Raw genomic sequence first — 25598 nt, 5'->3', positions numbered from 1 at the left:
TTTATTGGAGTGTGTTCAGTAACAACACTCGAAGAAGTTGCCAAAGCATTCTGGCCTGACATTTGGAGATACCGAACTTCCACTGAAGACTTGTTAGAGTTGTGGGTTGTCACCACTTCCTTAAAATATCAAGCTATCCCTCTTTACCTATATCCTCCAGATGAGCTGTATTTCTCCCCAATCCCTGGTGCCTTGGAGAATTTGCAGATCCCCATGTCACCTTAAAGACTTCTCAAGAGGCCATAGTTTCCATATATCAGTTGAAACTGACTCAGGTGTCCACACAAATGGTCCAAGTAAACAAGCAAAAACTGACAGTGAGAGCACCTATGAAACTGGCATAGATGAGAGCCCCCTAAAGGTGCAAGCTCAAACTGGGAATTAAATACTGTATTGAGAGAGAAAGGAATCAGCGTGACAGTGTCCCTCCAATGCAGCAGCTCTGCTTATCAATCCCAGGGAGCTGAGAAATGGCTGCTTGTTGGGAGCATTTTATTGCCAAGTTTGAGCTTTGTGCACCTGGTCTGAGCTTGTGCTTTTGGGGAAAGAGGAAGGGAATCCTTGATATTTCTCTCACTTTTCCTCTTTTTCAAAATTCCTCCTTCTCTCCACCTGTGAACGGCACAGGAGGGCGCTGACTTACATGTCTCTGAGTTAGTACACTGTCTGGTAACCTCGTGTTTGCTTCCTCCACTCCTGCTTCTCCTTCCCTCACGAAGGCCTAAGGAAGAAGAATCTGTCTCCTGGAGCTGTGGAGTCGGATGTCAGGGGAATTACTGGGGTGGATTTGTTCGGGACGACAGATGCGGTGGTGAAACATGTTCTTGAGGTACTGTGTGTGTGTATAGCTCATTCAGCTCTATTTAAGATAGCCCCTGTTGTACAAATGATCCTATAACAGGTTTGAGAAACAGAGGGAGAAGGAAGCCAAGAGACTTGATACGTCTCTATGAATTCATGTGTTCCTTTGGGGATAAGGAATGCCTTATTCTAAAGAACTTAAAATCTGAAAGGTAGAGTCAATGGTCCTCCATGACTGGGGACCTCAGACTCTTCTGCGGTACAAATGGCGACGATGTTATCAGATCCATTGCGGGTTTTTACCAAAGAGAGCAATTCTGAACGGAATAGGAAGCCAGTCTAGTTGCATGAAGATGGGATAATGAGATTCCATTGTTGCTACTGGGCCACATCTGTCCTAGCAGATGTTGCCATAATTGATCACCGTTGCAGCCCCACTGGGGGAAGCAATAGGAGTGGTGGTGGTGTGCTTGGTGCTTGTGTGTCTCTTCCTCTGTGTCATCTCACTACCCCTCAAGGGTAGATAGGACTCAGGGGGCTTTACCAGTGTGTTATCTTCCGCTTCCACCATTGCTGGCACGAGTGGGGAAGTCTATCTGCAGAGTTTACTAGTACAGGTGCAGTCTTGGTCTGTGAGCATCTCATAGGAGCATCATGGCACATCCATGAAGTTCAGTCCACCAGAATGAAGACCACAGGAGCTAGCTGCAGACCCTCACGAGTCATTCTGAAGTCTGCAGCTTGTATCCTATTTGCTGGAGCAGTTTTTCTGGCTGCTCCGTCTCTGTGTGCTGACCCCTTGGAGCCCCAGGCTTGGTGTGAGACCCCTTTCTCCCATCCCACAGGGACACGACCGTGGGGTGAACTGGGCAGCCTTCCACCCCACCATGCCTCTCATCGTGTCTGGGGCTGATGATCGGCAGGTGAAGATCTGGAGGATGAATGGTAAGAAGCAGCCCCAAAAGGAACCTCTTTGGGAGAGGAGAGAGGGAACAGGCTGGGGAGAGTGCGGTGGGAGCCGGGTTTATTTATAAACATGCCTGTGACGTGAACCTGAGTATGAATGTGTACGCTTGGAAAGTGCTTGAAACAGGCCCAAAGAGACCACTGGCATCTGCACTGGAGGAACAACCTGGGGAAAGCCCAACTCTCCAGCCAACCCTTACAAGGCTCCCCTTGTAGCTCATCTACCCTCAAGCAAAGAGATGAGCCTAGCTTTGTGCCCTGAGGTCTATCAAACTCAGCCTGAGGGACCAATAAAGGAATCTCATTCCATTGCCCAAGGTCCTTCTTCAAGAAGGAAGCACTCGCATGCCCACGTCTAGGGACTGTCAGCAGGGTTGCCTCAGCTGATTTTTCCTATCCGAGAGATTCGGATGTAACTAAAGTTTAGCAACTTTGGGGTGTTTTAGTTTACGTATCGGTCAGTTGTGCTGCTTCAGTTGCAGTACAGGTCAGAAGCTACGGTTGAGGGATGGGGCTGGAGAAAAGGCATAAGTGAGAGAAGGATATGGAACCCAGCAGCCTGGTGTCCATTTGAGATCACTGCTCATAGCCCAGGAGCAGCAAGAGCTTTTAATTCTGACCCTGGCTCATTTTCTTCCACTGCTGGTTAGAATCCAAGGCCTGGGAGGTGGACACCTGCCGTGGACACTACAACAATGTCTCCTGTGCTGTCTTTCACCCACGGCAGGAGCTCATCCTCAGCAATTCAGAAGATAAGAGCATCCGTGTCTGGGATATGTCTAAGCGGTGAGTGCTCTGCCACTGGCTAGGCTTCTGACGGGCCTGTTATTTCTGTTAACTGTCCTCATTTTAGAGTAAACCCCCCGAAACCAAATGCAGTCTTTAAACATCAGTTGCTGTGTTTGCAAAGAACTTTTCCCTGTGAGACCGCTGTTAAGTATAAGGAGGAAAACTAGAGTTGTAACTGATTAGAAACAGTCGTGAGAGGAGCCAGCTTGTTTAGCGATCTCTCTGACGGAAATGATTTGAATGTATGCAATGTATTTATTGGTTTCATATTTAGATGAGTATCACTCTTGAGAGAGATACTGAGTGGGCCAAAGCCGCGGTTTATATGTACAATGGGCACACTTAAAAAGTTAATTCTGGTTTTAGAGCTGTTACCAACGAAGCGATATTCCCTGTGTTTAAAATAGGGAATGCTGTTGGAAGCAGAAGTACCTCTAAAACCGGAGTGGACTTCTTGGGGTGCTATATCTGTGGTCAGTGAATCTTAATAATCACTTGGACAAAAGTCAGTCCTTGACTTGGCTCGTTTACCCTGAAACCTTGACTCCGCTCAAACAACCTAAAGAGGCTTTAGTGTAAATGAGAATCAGGCCCCATGTCTATGTCTCAGTGTGTCAGTGGTAGAGGTGAGAATGGAACCTGCGAGTCCCGATTCCCCACTCTCCGGTATAATCCCTAGAACATCCTCCCTTCCTGAGCAAGGCATAGAACTCAGAAGTCCCAACACTTAGTCCCCTGCTCTAACTACTGGACACTACTGCCTCCCTGTAACATTGCTGTGGACACCCAGAGCTGAGCGCCATTGTTCTCTCTTGCTGAGGCAGACAGGTAGCTTTGCTAGAGATTAGACTACGTCAGGTCCCTGCCACACCAGTCTGTCTTCCTCACCAGCAAACTCAAGGCTCTCCCGGCCCAAACCTTGCCTAGCAGGTAACAATCCGTGAATTCCAGCCTCCGAGCTCTTCAGAGATGTTTCTCTGCAATTCACGGCACCTGTCACTGAATAATCACAGAAGAGATTAAGTTTGCTGCTCTGTTAAAGAGTGAGTACATTACAGCTTATTAATTGAACTGGATGAAATATACCTTTCCCTTCAAACACTGTACTGAGCTGGCTTATAGTGAAAGTAAAGCAAGTTCATTACCAGAAGAACATGGATTAAGTGATGCCAAGTGAAAGGGATAAAGGCAGAGATGCTCACAAGCAAGTAAAAGTGAAAACGTTCATCTAAAAGACTAAAACTTTAACGTAGCAAGATACAGTCTTTGTACAGGATGGTTTCTCTCACCTCCAGTTGTCTTTTCAGCTTTTTACTGTCCGATGTGACCAGAACCCATCACAGAGAGACAGTCGCTTGGTTTGTTTGTCTCTTAGGGTGAAGGATAAAGATAGAGGTTTTTTTCTGTTCCTTTACCCCCGAGGGATGTCTTTGTCTTGCAAGTTAGGAAGGCGTCCTGGGGATCGTTCCCTGTCTCTCTCTGGGATTCAGGAGCAATGTTAATTCTCTGTCTCTCAAATTCAGGCTCAGAATAACCCCTGCTGGTTTAGCTCAATGGCTTTGTTTATTGCTAATATGTAAAGTGAGGTAAACCCACATTCCTTTGTCTAGGACCGACCTATTTACCACTTTTCCCTGGGCTAGCCTCTTGGTCTTAAACATGTTCTAGTAACATCATCCAGAGGGAATTCATAACTTCACATGTACCGTTAACACATGCATTTTGCAATATTAATGACTAGCATGTGAATAGGTTTCAGATGCTACCTCACAAGGCATTGTTTGTACACATATTACTGCTGTAGTGTGTAGGGTGTGAATACAGGGCTGCCTAGGTTCACGCTCCCCCAGGGAGTGCCACATACATTCTGGACCTTTAGGCTCCAAGTCTTCATTTTACAAACTGGTGTTTACTCCAAGGCTTCTGCTTCATTTTGTTTCTCGTTTCCCCCACCCAGCACGGGCGTCCAGACCTTCCGCCGAGATCACGATCGCTTTTGGGTGTTGGCTGCTCACCCCAACCTCAACCTCTTTGCTGCAGGTAAAAGGAATCCTTCCAGGTTCTGGCAGGTGGGGATGAGGGGAAGGGGTTATGGGGTCTGTTGGCACGTATCAGACCCTGTTCTTGGACTAGATGCTCTTTTATATGTTCTGGTTTTCCCTAGAGAGAACAGGAGGGGCTAAAATGCTTCTGATTGATATTCCCATAGTGCAGTGGTTCTCAACCTGTGGCCCAATCAGCATACAGCTGCAGCCCATGTGACATCCTCAGAGCCATACAGGTAGTATATACATTGTGTGGATGCAGCTCACACAACACAGAGAGAGCTGCATATGTGGCCCACGATGTTAAATAGTTGAGAACCATTGCCATGGTGTCCAGGTGCCCCAGTCATGGAGCAGGACCCCAGGGTGCTAAGTGCTGTGCACAGAGCAAAGACAATCCCTGCCCCAAAGAGCTTCCAGTGTAAGACAGGAGTCGACAAGTGGGTACAGACAGATGGGGGAGTACATGGAAATAATATTGGATGGCATGACAGGCAGTGGTCTCAGAAACCAGCAGGTTAACCAACATTTTTTATAGGTGTCAGGTAAAGGGGAGTTTTAAGGGGGGGGTTGAAGGTGTGTAATGACGGAGTTTTGCAGATGTTTCCTGTGAGCTCCTCTCAAGCGTGAGGGCGGACACGAGAGAGAGAGAGAGCACGAAGGTGCCTGTTTGAAACCTTAACAAGTGGGTGATGGAGGCTGGCAGCACGAGCTGATCGGAGGCAGGAGTCAACATTTCAATAGCATATGAGAGATAGTCGGATTGGGGATAGGCCATGAAGGGCCTCCAAAGCAAAGACGTGTAGCTTATGTTCGCAGTAGAGAAGGGGGAGCCAGCAGAGGGCTGTGGAGAGAGGGGTGACGGGGTCAAAGCGAGGGGCTGGGGAAATGATCTTTGCAGCGACATTCTGAATGGATGTAAGCGGGGATATGATTCTAGTCAGAAACCAAGTTAGAAGCTCCTCAGGGTGGAGCTTGTCTCTTACTCTGAGTGTGTTTAGCCCTTAGAGGAATGGGGCCCTGATCCCTTATTTACTGAGCCCTCTAGGGACTACAGTAATACAAATAAAATCCACCAGTCTTACCAGGCCCTGACTCTTATAGCCACAGGAGATGGAGTCACCTGAACCCCTCTGTCTGGGATCCCGTGTTGGAGGCATGTGCTGAATAGTCCGCAGGGAGGAGGCCGGGGGCCTGACTTGACTGGTTAATTTAAAGGAAGGAAGATGGGGCCGACCCTCTCTTCAAATAGGGGACCTGCTAATGGGGTAGGGAATGGAATTCACCCTTTCCATCAAGGCGAGTGACTGTTGAATGCAGTCGTGCAGAGTGTGCGTTCAGCCCCTCTGAATTCCCGTGGGAATACTCTGGCCCTATCCAGAGTATCCCCTCTGTTATGGAGGCAGAAAGGAAAGGCAGCTAGCCCCTACCCTGTCTGGATTGAATCGTGACAGCCGGCGATGACTCCTGTCTTTCCTTTCCCAGGCCACGACGGCGGCATGATCGTGTTCAAGCTGGAGCGTGAGCGGCCTGCCTATGCGGTGCACGGGAACATGCTGTATTACGTGAAGGACCGTTTCCTGCGCCAGCTCGATTTCAACAGCTCCAAAGATGTTGCTGTCATGCAGCTGAGAAGGTGAGGGGGCCCGTGTGCCGGGAGAGTCCTGGCACTCGGATAAACGCCGCTGCCCTGAGTTCCCAGTTAATCCATTGCAGATACACAAGCTGCACTGTCTTCCTCCTTCCCCTCAGGTTGATTTCAAACTGATTGTTCAGTCGAATGCAAACGTGACCTTTGATACAGAGCTTGGGGAGTAGATAACGGGCTATAGAGCCTTGGACTTCTAGGCTGTTCCAAAATGATAGTGGCCATTCGGTGACCTCTGTGACGAAAGTGATGGGTCTCAGTGGAGTTCCTTGTGGGGCGTCCTTCACGTGAATCACTGTCACCATTAATGCTAATTGTCCCTGTTGTCTGCAGAGGCCAAGGACTGAGAACTGTGCCATGTGTGTTGGGGGGCTGGGAAACGGGCAGGAAGTGACTTGTCTTGGACCCGTCAGGCATCTGTGCTATCCTAGGAAGATGCATTCTGGGACATCAGCAGCAAACCAAGCAGCATCCTACAGGGGCGTGAGCCATTGTTCACTTTCTCTTCTCTTTGTGACTCTTCTTCAGTGGTTCCAAGTTCCCAGTGTTCAACATGTCGTACAACCCAGCTGAGAATGCTGTCCTGCTCTGCACGGTAAGCCAGTCCCGGAAGGGAAGCTGCCCCACATTTGCTCTGCGCTGTGTTAGAGAAACGTCTCTGGAGAGGCCGGGGGTGTGAATGAGGTCTTCAGGGTTTGGTTAGAACTAATGCTAGTTAGCCTCCGTCTTACAGAACAGTCCCATCACTGGGAACATGAGCAGGGTGTGCTGCCAGACTGGAGACCGGTTTGTGAGGGGTTTTCCAGCTAAGGATCTCCTCACCATCTCCCATAAACACAAAAGGGTGCCCATCACCTTGGTATCCAGGTGTCCTGTACAACATTCAAGAGAGATGACTTCTTCCCACTATTATTTGCAACTAAATTCTCTCTGTAGAGGGAAGCGTGAGTAGACGGCGTGTGTATATAAATAATATATATTGATTTGTATGTGTGTGTATTTCTTTTTCCCTCTATAGAGAGCCAGTAACCTGGAGAACAGCACCTATGACCTGTATACCATCCCCAAGGACGCAGACTCCCAGAACCCCGATGGTAGGTGTTCAATGTGTTGCATTTTTCTTTCTTCAGTCCTGCCCCCACCTCCTCTATCCCATTGTAAAAAAGCTTCTGTTCTCCAAGTCTTTGTTGCACTCTCTCCCTGCGTTTCCTGTAGCCCATGCAGCGTGCGTCATTTGGCAGGCCTTTCTGCTTACTAGATCACGTGGTACATTGACTTGAAAAATTCATGTTCATCCCAAACTTTACAGCTGCAAATATATATTTTATAATTCAATTATTAGGACCTTTCCATTTTCCCTTTCGACACAGCAGGCAGCTTCTCTGCCTTGTCAGTGGAGATGGATTTCACCCAGATACTTTGTGTTCAAAGTGGGTTTATACTCTGAGAAGCGGCTGTAAAAGTGACACTGCTGGGGCCCAATATTCATATTCTCGCTCTGCAAATTCCAGATCAGATTTGCTCAATTTAAAAGTCAAAACATGATTCATTTTTTCCCTTCCACTTGGGATCTGAAACTCCAGCTGGATTCTTCCTGCCTCTGTCGTCACGGCAGTAAAGATTCTAGGATGAGTACTTAGCTGGCAATGTTGGGGGTGATGTCTGAGGCAGACTAGAATCCAGCTCACTCATTAGTAACTTTACTGGTTTATGCAGGTCTAATGGAGAGAACTGTCTCTGGCACGAAAATCAGCTGGTATATCTCAGAGATGGGAAGCAAAGAGGGGCCTTTTTTAGTCCCTTAATATATATTAACTATATTGAACAGTACAGATGGTACTTCACATATTTCGGTTGAAAGTTTCAAAAGTGACTAGTGGGTTTGGGCATGTGACGTTGAGACCCCTTTAAAGAGCTTGATTTTCGGAGGGCAAATGCTCAGTGCTTTCTGAAAACAAAGCCCTTTTAAAGGTGTCTCCAATTAGGCACCCAAAATCTCCCTCATCACTTTTGAAAATCTTGGCCTTTGACTTTAAAAAAAACCCAAAGCACGTATACGCAATGTAACATTCCATCCTGGGGTAACATTCCATCCTTCATACCATACTGCTTTTGTCTCCTGGAACCCCTGCCCAGCGATACCATCAATATTGATCTTAGCACCCTCAGCTTGCTCCCCTGGGAAAGCCCCAGAGAAAAGCCAAGTCAATACATCTGGGCTTTTGGGCCAAGGAAGAAAATGAACAGCCACTGAGGAGATTATTATACAACCTTCTATTGTAAAGAAAATATGTAGGGTAATAGGAATGTTTCAAGCACCTTCTATCTGAGCATCTATGTACAATGAACATTAATGAGGGAAGTTCCTCGGATGTGAACCAATCAGAGAGGCCAGTAATAATCTGGCTTTAAAGATGCGTAAACTCAGAGAAAGCCATATGACCGTCGTTCACACAGGAAAGACCCTGTCTGAGCTGGACATAGAATCCAGGTCTCCAGCCTTGTGTTCTTAACTACAAGAACTCACAGTGTGGAGTACATGAGACTTGATTCCCTTTCCCCCTCATTGGGGCACTGACCTGTCACAAGCATGATCGGTAAGGTCTCATTGACAGTTGTGACTGTCTGGATCTCCGATATCTTTAGCGCATTTCCTTTAACACACAATTATCATGAGTAGTGGTGGTGGTGACGAGGAAAGAGTCTGGGAGCTAAAGAGTGGGACAATCACTTTGTTTTACTGTAACTGCAGCAGGTCTCTCCCGGGGTTATCTATTCCCCTGCCCCTTAGCACACATTATCTGTATTACTGCTGCAGAAGCCTTCACCACATCTGCAACGGGTCCTGCAGTACAGTTCTCTCCCTGCCCGTGTGACACACACTGCACTGTGTTCATATTAGCATTTTAAAACCGAGGGAGCAGCTGCACGCTAGGGAAAGTGCATTCGTTCGCCTCCAGCTCGTTATGCTGGGTAGCCCCAGCAGGGGGGCTTACATTGAAGCCGGGACCCTCGCTGCTCTCAGTTTGTTTGGCCAGTGAGGCTCTGCTCGTTAGTTTGATGGAATGCGCTGTCACCCAGGATGGCCTGCTTCTCCGCCAGGCAGTGGCGTTGGCTGTGCAGGCAGCCACTCGTCTTGCGCCTTGGCTAGAGAGAAGGGCTGGCGCTGGCCATGCTGAGATCTGAAAGGGTGGTGGGGGAGGAAATGAATCTCGTGAATAGCCTCAGGTTAAATTTGAGTTAGTAGGAAGCAGCTGATCCAACACAGCCAAGATGGAATCAAACAAGACTGACTAATGTGTTGCCATACGAGCCTGCCAGAGGTTTTATTCGCTGCCTGTGTTTTGCTCTTCCCAGCCCCGGAAGGGAAGCGTTCCTCTGGGCTGACAGCTGTGTGGGTAGCTCGCAACCGCTTTGCAGTCCTGGATCGCATGCATTCGGTAAGGGCCACGCTCATCAGGGTCGTCTTTTTAACTGTGTTTTATTTGAAAGGGTGTGCGCACGGAGGGGGGGACATAGAAACGGTTCATCAGATTGTTGTCGGTTCAAGTGTATTGGTGGGGCGCTGTCGGGAAGATCTGGCTCTGAAGTTAGGTAAAAAGGAAGCTTAATATAGAAATGAAATTTAAACTAATGAAAACAGTTTTCGTCCTTTCTTTTTTTTAATGTTCACCAACACCAACTAGCCATGGTGAAAAATACTTATGCTGCCATGGACACCTCTTGCAGTTTAAATAAAATAGTTGTATACTGTTTAGTTTCTGTTGTATCATTGTCAGGCTGCTTTCGGTGAGTAGATGTTGAAAGCTTGCTACATCTCTCAGTTTTGTTCCTTCCTTCCTTCCTGGCTTCGTTCTCTGATTTCTTTCCTTGGATTGGCCTCTTCAGTGTCTACTGCTTCCTCTCTCTTCCTCCAACCCTTTAGTTCTGTTTCTCTCCCTACACTGAGCTCTCTACTTTTTCTCCACTGTATCTTTCCACCCATACACCCTCTCACGCACAGTGCTTGGAAATCTTACCAGAAGGTTGAACTTCACTAGTCAAAAAGATATGGAGGGTGTGGTGTTTTCTCCCTCCCCCGATACGGCACAGTGAGAACAGAAAAAAACAGCTCCTCTCCACCCTGTCAAAGCAGAGGTTGGGTAGGATCCCTACCAGCATATGGACCATTGATCATGCTTTGTGGGCTCCATTTTTCATTGGGCCTCTAGCTACTAAGTGTCGATACATTTGAACGCTTCCTTTCCCCATGCAACAAACAAACCCCTTTGCTGTTGTAAGGAAGAAGGATCTCCCTTTCTTCCCCTGCTCCCACTCCAGACCCTCCTGGCTTTTACTAGGGGACGAGAAATCTCCCCCGGCCCTCTTCCCGACTTCTGCTGTAAGTGCTAGACAACTCTTCCCCAAATATTCTCTTTTAAAACAGTGAAGAGAGCAATTTGGTGTTTAGACTTGATTTTCACTGTGGAAGGGAAATCTTTTGGTTCTTCCTATCTAACCCTCTCTCTTGATTTCTCCCTCCCCGCATGCACGACAGATCCTAATCAAGAACCTGAAGAATGAGATTACCAAGAAAGTGCAGGTCCCGAACTGTGATGAGATTTTCTATGCTGGCACTGGGAACCTGTTACTCAGGGATGCAGACTCAATCACCCTCTTTGATGTGCAACAGAAACGGTAAGGTCCCACCTGCTGGGAGAGATTTCATGTTGTAATCCTGCCAACGTGTGCCTTTTGGGGACAGACCATGGCTATTAATACGCTCCGAAACCTAGCGTCAGCTGCAAACTGTGTCAGATTGATCCAAATCCCAGCTAATAGCTGTTACGAGGAGCAAAGTATAAACGTAGCCATGGTGCAATTTATTCTGCAGGCATTGTCGTCTTTCGCAGGGAAAAATGGGCATGGTCCCCCTTGTCCATCACTACAACTACAGAATCCTAGAGACTGGCAAAGGAAAAGACTCATTGGTGTAGGTCAGGGCCCTGACTCTCTGTTGCCTTGTGACATCATTTACACAAGTTCAACGTGAGTGTGAAATGCTCCCACCTCAGAATGTGATAGCACTTTGCACTGATCATGCATCTGGCCAAATCCCTAATCCAGTGCAGGATTGGTCACTACAGTATATTTGTCAGTGCTGCTGCGTCTGGTTCATCTTTTAAAGGGCCCTGCTGATATACAAACTATGCCTTTTAAACATCCTTGTATGCGACCAGTGACTTTAGAATCCCAGATTAATAATACTGAAGCATTTACAAATAGATTTACTTAATGTTGTGCATTGAAACTAGCCTGGTCCATTTCACTTCCTGGTTCTCATATGCTGTCCCAAGACTGGTGCCTCTGGGTTTCTAGCACGGCGAGAAGGCTTGCATCAAGTTGTATTGAAACAAAAGTTGCATGGGAAACTCTTTTCTGTGTTCTGTAAAATCTGCCTCTGAAAATAAAACCTGAATTTTGGGCTTAAAGTAAGTTGTCACTTTACATATCTCAGCCTGTGTTGCTTTCGGGAGACTTCTCCTGGCTAGGATAGACTCCAGAGGATCCAATTCTCCGATATGCTATGGCCCCTCCACACTAGTCTGGCAGTGTAAATTTCATTTAGGCTCACTTTCATGCCACTTTACAGTGCCAGAATGGTGTAAAAGGGCCTTAGGGTATCTGAGAATCAAGCCCCAGAGTTCTTGGGAGTGGGAGTCAATAGAGATAACAAAGCTCTTTTAGTTGGTGAGGAACATGGGGACAGTCTCCCTGAAAGAGGCCCGTATAGGAATCCTGTCTCCCCCTGCAGAACCCAGGCTACCGTGAAGATCTCCAAGGTGAAGTATGTCATCTGGTCAGCTGACATGTCCCATGTGGCTCTGCTAGCTAAGCATGGTAAGGTACCTTCTTCCTACTTACACCCATTTAGCGTTTTCAGCAGCTCTGCCGGCTCTCAGCTGTGTGCTCTTTAGTACACCGAGCCACACGCCGGGACCTAGTGCGCTGTAGCAGTGCCCATGCGGGAGGTCATGGCACGGCCAGCTGGTGCGCTGTAGATTCACACCCTGCTTTGCCGCGCAGTAATTTGCTGTCTAGACAAGCCCTCTGAGGCCGACACAATGAGCAGGAATTCTGTAACCCTGACGGTGTTCTGGACTTCCTCCTCCTCTCCAGCCATCATGATCTGCAACAGGAAGCTGGAGTCCCTGTGTAACATCCATGAGAATATCCGCGTCAAGAGTGGCGCCTGGGATGAGAGCGGTGTCTTCATCTACACCACCAGCAACCACATCAAATACGCCGTCACCACAGGGTGAGTCTGTCACTTGCAGGGCTCAAGAGTCAAGGGTGTGTGTCTTGAAATCACTCTCTGAAGGACCTGTCCTTGGCGCAACCCCCTCGCCAAATGTGGCTGGGCTTGGTTCGATATTGGGCTGCGCCTCAGCTGCTGGGTTTGGGTATGTGAGCCTTCTGCTCTGCACCTCCTGCTGTCAGGAACAACCCCCTGGGGACCCTCCCTCTGTAGCAACATCCTCCTCTCTGTTCTTCCATGCAACTCCCCAGGGTGGGTGCATCTCCCTCTCTCAACACCACAGCTAAAAGCCTCTCCTCGCTCTTCCCCTCTTGTGTTTTCATGGGGGTGGAGTTTATTGAAGCCACTGTGCAAAATTAACTTGCCTTGATCATATCAGCTCCCATCCTAGCAGGTGGAACTATCAAATAAAGGCTAGCTCACTGCTAGCTTGGGAGAACCTAAATAGCTTTTCAGGCTGAACAGGAATTTGCTCTTTTTCTTTTCCCAACACTGGATTCCAAGTCTGTTCTGCGATCCGTAGGGTGAGGCAGTCCCGCAGCCTAGCCTTTGAGTGCACCTGTACCTTTTCATTTCTTTCTTGTTGACACCGGCCTTGTGGAGGCCTGTTCCCTAGACTGGGGCTTGCTGTTATACCCCACGCTAGTGGCGAGGCCATATACAGAGGTATGTGAGTCTGTAGCTTCTCCCAAGCTAATGGACCTGGTCGGAGAGACCCTTCTAACCCATGATGTTAGAATGGGTCACGCTATGTAACATACAATTACGTCGTCTCCTGGTTTAGGGATCATGGAATCATCCGTACTCTGGACCTGCCTATTTACGTCACCCGTGTGAAGGGGAACAACGTGTACTGTCTAGACAGGGAATGCCGACCCAGGGTCCTCACCATCGACCCCACGGAGTTCAAGTTCAAGCTGGCGCTGATCAACAGGAAGTATGATGAGGTGAGGAGCCAGGGCATGGCATCTTTCCGCGACCTGGTGCCATAGGATAATGCCTGCCACGCGGCATTCTCAATTCCTCTGCCTGGCTGCCTCCCGTCTAGGTGTTGCACATGGTGAGGAACGCCAAGCTGGTGGGCCAGTCCATCATCGCCTACCTGCAGAAGAAGGGCTACCCCGAGGTGGCGCTGCATTTCGTAAAGGACGAGAAGACCCGGTTCAGCCTGGCACTGGAGTGCGGCAATATCGAGGTGAGAGGCCAGCCTGCGCTGGGGCAGGGAAGGGGATATCTGCACGGGTACCTCCCTCTGTAATGCTGCCTGTACAGGTGGCAGGTTGTACGGTGTGGTCGTGGGGAAAGGCTCATCTGCATTCTGGATAACGTGTGGTAGTCCAGGCACAGCCTCTGAAATTCTACACTGAGGCCTCTGCTGGCCCTCATCATTAAGACTTGGATTTCAGCCCCCAGGGTCTGCAGCTCCCTGCGAGCGATGGCCCAGCTGAATCTGAACAGAAGCTTGCTTGGAGCAGTGCATGATGGGCCCTGTCGTTTCCCCAGGCTGCACCTCTGTACTAAAGAGGAATGTTAGAAATCCATTGAATGTGAATTAACTGAAGGTCCCCGCTCTTGGGCACAAGGTTTGGTGGGCCTGTGGATCTGCAGTGAACTTAGCTAGATCAGGGTGTGATTGGAGGCCCAGACCATATGGAGAGCCTGAAGGGGAACCAAAATCAGATTGCAGCTTGTTTGGAGCTGTGGTTGAGAGTGATGGTAAAGTCCACATGTGGGGAGTGGGCCAGGACAGAGATGTGTCTGCTTTATTTCCTTATAATGCAGCTGGATCAGAGCTGTAGGGAGCAACTGTCTGTCACAGGTATCTGAGAGTCTCACCGAGTCGGTCTTTAAAGTATCCCCATAACACCCTTGTGAGGCAGGGCAGTGCTGTTATCCCCATTGTACAGATGGGAACTGAGGCACAGAGAGACTTGCCCAAGGTCACACGGAACATCTTCGGTGGAGCAGGGAGCTGAGCCCGGGTCTCCAGAGTCCCAGGCCAGCATCTGCCTGACCATCCTTCCACCCCTGCTCTCACACCTGTGCCCGTGTCTGCCGCGCTCTGTTAGATCGCCCTGGAGGCAGCCAAGGCTCTGGATGACAAGAATTGCTGGGAGAAGCTGGGGGAGGTGGCCTTGCTGCAGGGAAACCATCAGATCGTGGAGATGTGCTACCAGCGCACCAAGAATTTCGACAGGCTCTCCTTCCTGTACCTCATCACGGGCAACCTGGAGAAGCTCCGCAAGATGATGAAGATAGGTGAGTCCCGGGACGGGGGTTAGAACGTCAGCCCCTCGAGGCAGCGGCGGTCTTTTTGTTGTGTTCGTACAGCACCTAGCACAGTGGGATCCTGGTCCGTGACTGGGGGGTTCCTAGATGTTGTTGCAATACAAATAAAGAATAATAAGAAGAATTAATTAATAATGGCGCCAAGTGACACCCTGAGAGAGGGGAGAAGGGGCAGCTCGTAGAGGAGGCTGAGAACTGCAGAGGGGTGGTGACTGTTTCTATCTCGTCTTCTGGTTTAGCGGAGATCCGTAAAGACATGAGTGGCCACTATCAGAACGCTCTGTACCTCGGAGATGTAGCAGAGAGGGTGAGGATCCTGAAGAACTGCGGGCAGAGTGAGTATCGCAGCGCCAGCATCTTATGCCGCTGCCCTGTGGGTTGGGGGACGGCAGGAAAGATCCCGTAAATGTCAATTCCTGCATCTTTGCTTTGCCTCCCACTTAAGTGTCCAGAACCACAGCTAAAGGGGGGCCAGGAAGAGGTTTAGCTGCTGCATCGCGGCTGGGTGTGACCCCACTGTATGGCTGTTCGTTTGGGATGCTTGGATCGCAACACTTTCCCCATCTGCTATTCAGCCAAGTTCCTCAAAGCATTTTCCAAATGTTAACCCTCACAGTGCCCCCTGGAGGCAGCTCAGCATTATGGCCCTCACTTTTCAGAGACAAACTGAGGCACAGAGACAGGATGTGCATTATCTAAAGTCTCACAACAATTAGTGACAGAGCTACCAATAGTCCTGGGACTCCTGATCACCTGCTTTGACTACTAGAAAACAGTCCATCCTTCTTCCTTGACCCCACAACCTCCTCCTGTGATGCCTGTGGGAGCTGATGGGCCTCTGTATATGCTGCCAATCTTACTTTCATCTCAGCAAGGCCTAGAGACCTGGTATAGGAAGTCCCCTGTCCTTCCAAGCAGTTCATGTGTATGGCATATGGAGTATCTGACACATTTTGAGTGTCTTGTGTGACTCACGATTTCACAGAGGGCACAGAATCTGTGACTATGCCCCCAAACCGTCATCTTTTAAAGATGTTTTCCTTGAAATTGACTAAACTTGCTTGTAAAATTCATTCTGTGCAAACTCCGTGAAATTCAATACTTTACATTTACACAGTCATGACATTTCTTTAAATTTTTTTTTTTTAAAATGATGATTTACGCAGGGCCCTACAGATGATGTATCCATCTGCCATATGTGTTATGTGTCTTTTCAGAGTCCCTGGCCTATCTCACAGCTGCAACCCATGGCTTGGATGAAGAAGCCGAGAGTCTGAAGGAGACGTTTGACCCAGAAAAGGAAACGGTTAGTTGATCAGCTATTGCTTCCTGCCTGGTCACAGGCTCCATCCGGAAGAGGAGAGGATCGCAGTGGGAGTTAGCACTGGGGCTGATGAGGTCGAGGCTTTAGTTGACACCCACCCTGAAGGAAGGAGCCCCCTCTCCAGCCAGGGCGGAGACCAGCACCTTGCATTACATGGAGGGGAGGCTAAGCCGAGGGTTTTCTTTCCATGGTCTGTAGTTATGGATCTCTCTCTTTTCAGATTCCAGACATTGACCCCAATGCAAAGCTGCTCCAGCCCCCTGCCGCCATCATGCCTCTGGACACTAACTGGCCATTGCTCACTGTCTCCAAGGGATTCTTTGAAGGAACAATTGCTAGCAAAGGTAGCGTTGCCTACTTGGGAACGGTTGTATTAATATAGATGGAATGGGCCCAAATAGTCCAAGGTGTGAACAGGACACAGTCACTGTCCAATATTAAACGGGGTTAAACAAGGTCTGGGGTTTGCTATACAGACCTCAGCCTGCGTAGTGCCATGGCAGGCACGTTATTAAACATTCTTGTAACTTTGTATTAAAGATTCGGAAAAGAGTTAAAGCCTTGGAAATGACCAGGATTAAGTGAGGCTTTCATTTGAACATTCCTTGTTCCCTTTCCCCTTAGCTGGAGAGAGGTTTTAGAAAGAAACCCCATTTGACAGTCTCTGAGATGGTGGTAAAGGCGGTAATAACTGTCCTTTTGGGGAAAAGAGAAGTTAGTTGAGATGGGCTGGAGTTGTCATTGTTGCTGCTGTTAAAGTCTGGTCCTGGTTCCTAAAAGACAAGACAAGAACGCACACACGAGGGGAGAGAAAAGAACAGCAAAGATAGAAAATGCAGCATCTGTCTCTAGTATTGACTTGGACTTGCAACCTCACTGCTGGAAAAACACAGGAACAGCACATGGTCTTATTAGTCACTCTGAGACCTAGCAAACGTCTATCCGCATGGGGCTGTTTAGGCATTGCTGTTATCTGCTTCTCTGGGCACAAGCTTACAGCAGTGCTGCAAAATATGCAGTCTTGGCCGGCTAAGCCAGATTCTTATCAGACAGAAGGAAAAAGGAGAGAGATGGGAAAGAGAAGAAATAAGGGAGAGAAGGGTAGGGAAAGGATGCATTTGTGGAGGGGAAGAGAAAGTTTCCCATCCCAGGTGGTCTTTGGGATTTAGAGGGTGGCAGTGTCATCGGGCTCGCTCTCTGGCCTGGTCTGGTCAAGACGTCTCTCAGGATTAGCACAGAGAAGGTCTGGGTCCCTCCTTCCCCTTCTCTCATCTGTCAGCCAGCCAGCACTGTGGTAGCAGCTTTCCTCCCAGAGTCTTTTTTTGTCAGGACCCCAAAAGGGAGCAGTAGTGGAATAGCCTGTCCCTTCATATTTTGTCCACCCTTTAGACCTCATTTCCAACGCATCTATTTTGATTCATTGATTTCCGGTCTCACGCTGTTCTTGTTTACCAGGCGTGATCCCAACACAGTCCAGGCCTTTTTAGTTTGGCCTGCTTCAGTCAGTCTGGCTGGCTGGCTATTGCACCGTTTCCCATCAACATTTGCTGTGATAGGTTATTGTGACATGTTACGAATTTTCACTCACTCTCCTCATCGGGGTAAATTTGCAGGCCCAATTAATCGCAGCAGAACCGACTCTAATTGAGCTGGGCTAGGCATGCTTTAATTCCCCCTCGGGACTCCAGCAGCCCAGCTGTTAAACCTCCAGCTTCTCACGGGCTTCTGGTGGAGGCTGGTACCCTGTTAAAGATGACATTTAAACCGTTCCCAGGAAATCCCCTGGATGCAATTCACCTATGCTTCAAATGTCTTTGGCCTTGAATGCGGCACAGATCTGTGACAATAGGAGCTGGGGTGTGATGGGCCAGCGTAATGCCTGTTCTTCCTAATACACCAATATAACGCGACCCGGTATAACATGAATTCGGATATAACGCAGTAAAGCAGCACTCCGGGGGGGCAGGGCTGCGCACTCCGGCGGATCAAAGCAAGTTCGATATAACGCGGTTCCACCTATAACGCGGTAAGATTTTTTGGCTCCCGAGGACAGCGTTATATCAGGGTAGAGGTGTATCTGGCCCTCTTGAAGGGAGATGAATGAGTGATCCTGTCCCTTTCCCTAGGCAAAGGAGGGGCGTTGGCTGCTGATATTGATATTGACACGGTTGGCACCGAAGGCTGGGGAGAGGATGCTGAGCTGCAGCTGGATGAAGGTGAGAACACATGAGCAGCCCTTAATGCCGGGGAGTGTGTGGGGGGTCTCTCTCCTCTCCAGCAAAGTTCTGACTGTGGTTCTGTTGTAACGTGCAGATGGCTTTGTGGATGCCGGGGAAGGCTTTGGAGACGAAACCCTTGGTAAAGGACAGGAGGAAGGAGGCGGATGGGAAGTTGAAGAGGATTTGGACCTTCCCCCTGAACTGGTAGGGAGCTGGGGGATCAGGAGGAATTGGGAGCCTTAAGTAGCCGAGTTGCAGTGGCCCTTAAGAAAGAGGGATGGGTGCTGGGAAAGCCAGGAGAAGAATCGGAGGCCACACGAACATGATCTGGGTGGGATGTTTCTGCTGAAGTGATCAGCAGTGAAAGGGTTAGTGTCAACAGTTAAATTGTTGTCATTGGCTCTGAAACCCAATGCCTCATTGTGATGTATGGGACAGTTCACACTCTTGAGCTACTGTATCAGGCTGCCTGTAGCATCACCACATGGCTTCACACTTTGTTCACACTGGTTTCTCCTCCTCCTGCCCTTTTCTCCATCCCCCTCCTCCCCCCCCCCCGAAATCCATCTGTTTTAGGTGAAAGCCAAGATTTGGTGGCACTGGGCTCTGGTGGTTGTGTCCTGATGGCTGTTTGGCCTATGAAATGCATGGAGGGGTGTCAGACTAGCCCGTGCCCCAGCTGTCCCCTTCTTGGCAGTTTCAGCCGAGGCCAAAGATTGAATGGGCCACGGAGGCTAACCTCCCCTCTCTCCATTTAGAAGTGATGCTTGAGGTTAAGGCTGAAGCACATTGGCAGGGCAGCCCAGGGGTGATCTTTCACCGTGCGGTGCCAGGCTGCAGAGCTGTCAGTCACCAGCACGGCATTGACAAGCTAATCAGTGCCCCCGTTTGCTCCCCTAGGATGTCCCTGCTGGCCCGGCAGGAGGAGCCGAGGATGGATTCTTTGTGCCACCCACCAAGGGCACCAGCCCAGCTCAGGTAACGGGACAAACCCGCCGTGCCTTGCTCTGAAACCTTCTCCCTCCGGTACCTGCCTTTCCTGGTCGGGTCCCTCCTGCTCACCTTCCTGCGCTGGTTAATTATCAGCATCAGGAACTGGTGGTGCCTTGTTGGGAGAAGTGGCTGGAGCCCTGCTGCTGGTGTTGAATGGGACGTGAGCATTGGACAGGCGTGACCCCCCCCAGCAGTCCCTCTTGTAATATATTTCCTCCTCTCCCTTAGGTCTGGTGTAACAATTCCCAGCTGCCTGTTGATCACATCCTGGGTGGTTCCTTTGAGACAGCCATGCGGGTAAGTTACGCTGGAGAGTCCCAGAGGTCCCCTCTCCCCCTCCTGTTCGTGACCTCTTCCAGCGAGTGGTAGTTGGGCAGAGGCAGATTATGCAGCAGTCTCATGCCCCATGCTGTTCAGTTTGAAGGACAGAGTTAGAGGTGCCTTCTCGGGGTCAGATGTTAATGGGGAGATGTGGCCAAATCCCTCCCCAGTGCTCTGGAGCTCCATCCCACTGCCTTCCTGTGGCTGCCTGGCAATACTGGGTTAACCTCACTAAGGAATTGGAGAGTTTCTCCGCTAAAGCTCAGGGTGCCTGGGTTCTCTTTCAGTCTCTGTCGCAGACTCACTGTGTCTGCTTGGACAAGTCACTTCTCCTCCCTGGGCTTCATGTTCCGCAGGTACAAAGGAGAAGTTCTAATAGGCTGGGGGGCTAATGTCTGCGCAGGATGAGATCCCAGTCTAGGCTGTGGGCGGGGTTGGAGCTGCTCCTACGCAGTGAGCAGCCTATAAGTGTGGTGCTTCCCTTCTTTCTCTTCAGCTCCTCCACGACCAGGTGGGAGTGACTACTTTTGGCCCCTACAAGCAGCTGTTCCTGCAAACCTATGCCCGGGGCCGAACCACCTACCAAGCACTTCCCTGCCTCCCCGCCATGTATGGATATCCACATCGTAACTGGTGAGCAACGGGGCGGAATCCGGCCTCTCCCTTCAGGCCTGTCTGCCATTTCCCCTGACTCTTCCCTGGATGCTGCTGGTTGGAGGGGTGGTGGTTCTAGTTACCTGCAGGTTAGCTCCCGATGTGCAAGTCATGTTCAAACACAAAACAGTCCCTGCCTGGTGTCGCCTTCCCTTTCCCCTGCCGTAAACAAGCAAACGTTGAATCGTTTTTTAAACGGCTCAGTGTTAATGGCTCTTGAGTGGATCTGGGACCGGCCCCTCTGTTGATAGCACAAGTTCTAGGGAGAATTCCATCCCGGGGCAGTTTTCTAATGACGGGAAGGACTTTGTCACCCGGCTCCCCTTGTTAGAGCTTAAACAGGGTGAGGCAGGTGGGGTTAGCGCTCCCCTGCCGCCTGCTGCTGGTTTCTTCTGGCCGAGCTTTGAGCATTTGGAAGTACGTCCTCTGTAGGGGTAGCTGAGTCATTATGGGATAGCGACCCAGCTTTTCCCAGCATGCACCAGTCAGGCAGCAGGGGAGGCTTGGCGACCCCTCCGTGGTTGCCACACAGCTGTGATGGCCAAGGAGCTGCAGTGTGGACCTAGTTCAGCCAGGCCAGTGTGTCACTGACTGGTTGTAGTGCAGATGGCCCATCAGGGTAACCTTGCCCCCCCCATTCCCTCCGGGGTCCAGCTGGCCTCCTGGTTCCCAGTTTCTCACTGAAGCTCCCGCCCCTTCCCGCACCTCCAGGAAGGACGCCGGGTTGAAGAATGCCCTCCCGGTCGTCGGCCTGAAGCTCAATGACCTGATCCAGCGCCTGCAAGTCTGCTACCAGCTCACCACAGCTGGCAAGTTTGAGGAGGCGGTGGAAAAGTTCCGCGCCATCCTGCTGAGCGTGCCGCTGCTGGTGGTGGATAACAAGCAGGAGATCGCTGAGGTGAGGGGCACCTCTCTTCCGGCTCCCATTCCCTTCCCTCTCAGGAGCCGCGGGCGAATGGTGCCTGACTCTCTCTCTCTCTCTTCTCGTCACAGGCCCAGCAGCTGATCGCCATCTGCCGAGAGTACATCGTGGGGCTGTCGATGGAGATCGAGAGGAAGAAGCTCCCCAAAGAGACCCTGGAGCAGCAAAAACGCACCTGCGAGGTATGCACTCCAGTTATCATGGCCAGGACTCCTAGGCTCTGTTCCTGGCTCTGGGAGAGAATGGGCTAGTGGTGATAGGAGACTAGGAATCCTCAATTCAATGCCCAGTCCCTCTCGCGGATTCCCCGGGTGGCCTGGGGCGAGTCACCGGGCCTCAGTTTCCCTATCTGTGAAGCAGGCCTTATACTAACCCGCCTCCCATACCATCAACAGCACTGATTGTCAGCCTGAGGCCGGCTTGTCCCGCTGCAGCTCCACCCCGCTGGGTTTGTCCTGCTCCCTCTAGCAGCCAGACTGCATTGTGCTAGGGTGGGGTCGCCTCCCAAGATGCAACTCTATCTTTGCTCCACGAGGTAATTGGCAAACGCTGCCCCCTAGTGATGGTGTTCTCTCTCCCCGGCTTCCCCCAACGCAGATGGCAGCCTACTTCACCCACTCCAACCTGCAGCCCGTCCACATGATCCTTGTGCTGCGCACCGCCCTCAATCTCTTCTTTAAGCTCAAAAACTTCAAGACAGCCGCCACCTTCGCTCGCCGGCTCCTGGAGCTGGGCCCCAAGCCCGAAGTGTCGCAGCAGGTAAGTGTGCAGGGCACAGTGAGGGGGGACTGGGGTGCTCAGGTCCCTTCACTCCCCTTGGGACCAGGCTGAGCAGGGCAAAGGTGGGCAGGGGAGGCCATGCAGTGGGAAGCAGTGAGCTGGGGGTTGGGGCAGGTGTCTCAGCTGGGGCGGTGGATGTATGTCGTAGGCAGGCAGTCTGTGCCTGGAGGGAAGGATGTTTCCCTGCCCTAAAGGCTGTGTGGGGTTTCCTGGTGTGTAAAGCAGAGCGATGTGGTCCGGTTGGAGCCGTTCCGTATTCCAAAGCTCTTGCCCTGCATGCTCCACAGCTGGCTCTCCATTCATGCTTCCCCTTCCCTCCTTAGACACGCAAGATCCTGTCCGCCTGCGAGAAGAACCCCACCGACACCTACCAGCTCAACTACGACATGCACAACCCCTTCGACATCTGCGCCGCCTCCTACCGGCCCATCTACCGCGGCAAGCCGGTGGAGAAGTGCCCGCTCAGCGGCGCCTGCTACTGCCCCGAGTTCCGGGGACAGATCTGCCGAGTCACCACGGTAAGGGCACCGCTTGTGGGGGCAGCTCCTCCTCCCCCACCTCTGGTCCTTGGCTCCTCCTGACGAATGCTCCCTGCCTAATGCTCTCTGTAAATGTTTCCCTTGAGGGCAGGAGGGTGACTCAGGCTAGGTCTACACTGGGGGGAGGGGGGGAGGTGTCGACTTAAGATACGCTACGTGAATAGCATAGCTGAAGTCTGCATATCTTAGGTCGATTTACCTGGCCGTGAGGACAGCGGCGAGTCGACTGCTGCCGCTCCCCTGTCGACTCCGCTTCCGCCTCTCGCCGCGGTGGAGTTCCGGAGTCCACAGCAGAGTGATCGGGGATTGATTTTATCACGTCTACACTAGACGCGATTAGATCGATCACTACCCGCCGATCCAGCGCGTAGTATAGACATGCCCTCATAAGCAGGAGGGAACATCAGTGGTTCAGGCCTCGGGGTTGAAATATCAAGAATCCCTGGAACCCCAGGTTCTTATCCTAGCAGGTTCAACTCAGCCCTTCATCCTTCCCAGGGCGGGGGGATCTGAGCTGAGTGGGGGCTTGGTGAGACCTTTATCACCCAGCTCCCATTTGCTCTGCAAGGGTTGTAATGACTGCCTGGCACTTGAAGAGCTGGTGTTTGCCCTGGGGTCTGTCCCAAACACACCATCCCCCTTGTACTCCATGCTGCCGCCTCTCTCCCTCCCCTCCCCCCCCCCCCCCCCGTTGGAGTGGTGCAGTGTGAGGAAGTTGGGGAAGCGCTGACAGCTCCTTGGGGATAAGGACTGTGCAGGGTGGCTGGTGCTGCAGTGAAATCCCCTCGCTAATAGGCCGCATGGGTTACCCTCAGCTGAGTGTGAGTGTCCCCGATTAGGAGGCAAAGCCCTGCAGTGTGTCCCTGCCACTCGCAGTCTGGGGCGCCTTCAGATTAGGGACAGACACAGGATGGGCTGAGCTTGGTCTAGGGGTGCCATAGGAGCGTGTGACCACAAGTGCCTGGAGCTGCTGGTGGGAGAGCGCCCGTTTGTCTCTGAGGAGTGACTTGAGCAGCCCAGGGTGTGCATGCGCCTGCCTCAGCTACCAGCTGGGCAGTTCATCTTTCTTTTCATTGAGAGACCTTTCAGAACAGCAGCGGCAGCAGCACGTCCTACAAATCAAAGCACAACTGGGTCTGGCCTTTCTCGAGCCCTGTGGGTCGCTCTAGACTGAGCCTCCTGCTCAGTTCTTCATTTTAAAACGCTGCTGGTTGCAGCCATCGTCCGGGGGCAGGCCAGGAGAACTGTGCCAGCAGTTCTCTGTAATGCACATAGGGCTGGATCCTGGTCCCGTTGGTGCCATTTGGACTAGGATTCTGGGCTCTAGGAGGAGGCTGGGTGGCACAGCTGCATGGGGTTGAGATGAGGTTCTCGAGCTGTCTCCGTCCATCCCAGCACAGTCAGTCCCTGCAGCGTGTCCTGGAACCCCAAGCGTGTGTTGCTGTTAACCATTAACCGCCTCCCTTTTATTCTCCAGGTGACAGAGATCGGCAAAGACGTCATTGGGCTGCGAATCAGCCCACTCCAGTTCCGCTGAGGCCCTGCCCCAGGCTGGGGAGACGGGAACTTCCCGCTTCCCTCTGGCTAGACCTTCAGTCCTGCGACCCTGAAACCGTCATCTTGCTTCTGCTTCTCCTTTCCTTCGTTCCAGCTCTTAATTGAACCGCTGCCCCTGGATCCTTTGCACCATTGCTGTGAAGTGTGCAGTTTGTGAGATCTGCTCTTCCCTCCCACGCCACAGTTGGCAAGCCCTGGTGAAACTCCCGCCCCCTCCCCTGAGCGCAACAAGTAATAACATGGGATCCTGTCATGAGGTGCAGTTCATGTGACATTCACCCCCTGTTAACTGGAGGCAGCATCGCCCTCATCAGAAGAGAACGTTCCCTCTGCCCAAGAGCCTTTGTTGTGACCAGAGACAGACAGACACAGACACACACACAGACACACACACACACCCACCCCTTCTCCAGTCACAGATCCCATCCCTCCTGGACAGTGATGCAGAACCAGGGCTCTGAGAACCCAGCTTGGCTTGGGGAGGAGGAAAAGCAGCCTGGTTCAAGTTAAGCATGGCCCTGGGGAGAATCGAGAGTTTGTCCTACGGGCAGTCGAGTCCTGATCCAAGGAGGCTCACGGGCTTTGGGTCCCTTCCCTAACGGGAGCGGGGAAGTGGCTTGCAATCCCAGCGCTTTGGTTGATTTTTGTCCTTAGCAGCTTTTCCCAATGTTGTCTCCTTTTCATGTTAATAAAGTGAATTAACCGAGCGGACTCCCCCTTCCACTGGTTCAGCTGTTCGGACAGAGCCTACAATGGGCTGGTTGTTCCAGCTTCCTTTGTGGAGTGATGTAAGCGGTGGGGCTGCCCTTCTCTTTACTACAGAGTGCTGCGTCCGTGGGCTTTAAAGGGACAGTCACGCTCATCAAGCATTGAGGCTTTGCTTTAGAGAGAGCAGAACTCCTGATTCACTGGGAAATACGGAAGATTTTCCCGTAAGAAATGGGAAGGCCCTTCCTCAGGCCTAGTTGCTTCTGGTGTTTGCCCTGAACAGGGTCTAATGACCTGGAGGGACGGGGTAGGGAATACGGCTCAGTGACGGCCTTGCAGCTTGAAGGTCAAGAGGGGAAAGCATCTGTGAAGGGCCGAGTTGGGTTTATTTAATGTGTGGGGAATGAGGCATGGAAAACTTGAGGTTCTAGGTCAGCCAGAAGTTCTGGGCTTGACCCTCTGTGCTGGCGCTCCCATGGTCAGAATGGTGCCTTTCCCAGTTTGTTTTTAATATAGATTTTGGGTGTGTCTACACATGAAAATTAATCCAGACTAAGGGAGGGTGAATTCAAAGCAGATTATTCCTGATGAACTCCAGGTGTGGGTGCTCTTGTTCCAGAACGTATCAGGAATAGCTATTTTGGAATAACTCCCTTTAAGGCCAGAAAGGGAGTGTTCTGATAATCTAATGTGACCGCTAACCATACTTGCATCTCTTCGGAAACAGCAGCTGCTCCCTACCCCA

At 50.9% G+C, this 25598-nt stretch overlaps 1 protein-coding gene across 1 annotated transcript in view; it reads left to right on the top strand.

The window, feature by feature from the left end:
- Nucleotides 1–24856, top strand: part of COPA (COPI coat complex subunit alpha) — a 33429-nt gene extending 8573 nt beyond the window's left edge. Inside the window, exons 7-33 of the mRNA XM_065420073.1 lie at nucleotides 720–829; nucleotides 1647–1746; nucleotides 2418–2553; nucleotides 4514–4596; nucleotides 6087–6237; nucleotides 6778–6844; nucleotides 7268–7343; nucleotides 9607–9689; nucleotides 10787–10926; nucleotides 12044–12129; nucleotides 12409–12547; nucleotides 13332–13494; nucleotides 13596–13742; nucleotides 14617–14806; nucleotides 15076–15171; nucleotides 16054–16142; nucleotides 16381–16504; nucleotides 18287–18376; nucleotides 18474–18583; nucleotides 19280–19357; nucleotides 19601–19669; nucleotides 20190–20326; nucleotides 21059–21245; nucleotides 21341–21451; nucleotides 21867–22028; nucleotides 22373–22567; nucleotides 24066–24856. Coding sequence (XP_065276145.1) covers nucleotides 720–829; nucleotides 1647–1746; nucleotides 2418–2553; nucleotides 4514–4596; nucleotides 6087–6237; nucleotides 6778–6844; nucleotides 7268–7343; nucleotides 9607–9689; nucleotides 10787–10926; nucleotides 12044–12129; nucleotides 12409–12547; nucleotides 13332–13494; nucleotides 13596–13742; nucleotides 14617–14806; nucleotides 15076–15171; nucleotides 16054–16142; nucleotides 16381–16504; nucleotides 18287–18376; nucleotides 18474–18583; nucleotides 19280–19357; nucleotides 19601–19669; nucleotides 20190–20326; nucleotides 21059–21245; nucleotides 21341–21451; nucleotides 21867–22028; nucleotides 22373–22567; nucleotides 24066–24125 — 3179 coding nt within the window. The 3' untranslated portion in view covers nucleotides 24126–24856. The remainder of the gene's footprint in view (nucleotides 1–719; nucleotides 830–1646; nucleotides 1747–2417; nucleotides 2554–4513; nucleotides 4597–6086; nucleotides 6238–6777; nucleotides 6845–7267; nucleotides 7344–9606; nucleotides 9690–10786; nucleotides 10927–12043; nucleotides 12130–12408; nucleotides 12548–13331; nucleotides 13495–13595; nucleotides 13743–14616; nucleotides 14807–15075; nucleotides 15172–16053; nucleotides 16143–16380; nucleotides 16505–18286; nucleotides 18377–18473; nucleotides 18584–19279; nucleotides 19358–19600; nucleotides 19670–20189; nucleotides 20327–21058; nucleotides 21246–21340; nucleotides 21452–21866; nucleotides 22029–22372; nucleotides 22568–24065) is intronic.
- Nucleotides 24857–25598: the final 742 nt, after the last annotated feature.

This window comes from Emys orbicularis, chromosome 20, assembly GCF_028017835.1.
Source record: "Emys orbicularis isolate rEmyOrb1 chromosome 20, rEmyOrb1.hap1, whole genome shotgun sequence".
NCBI classification, from domain to species: Eukaryota; Metazoa; Chordata; order Testudines; family Emydidae; genus Emys; species Emys orbicularis.
Note: the sequence above shows the minus strand (reverse complement) of the source record. Positions and strands in the feature narration are given on the sequence as shown.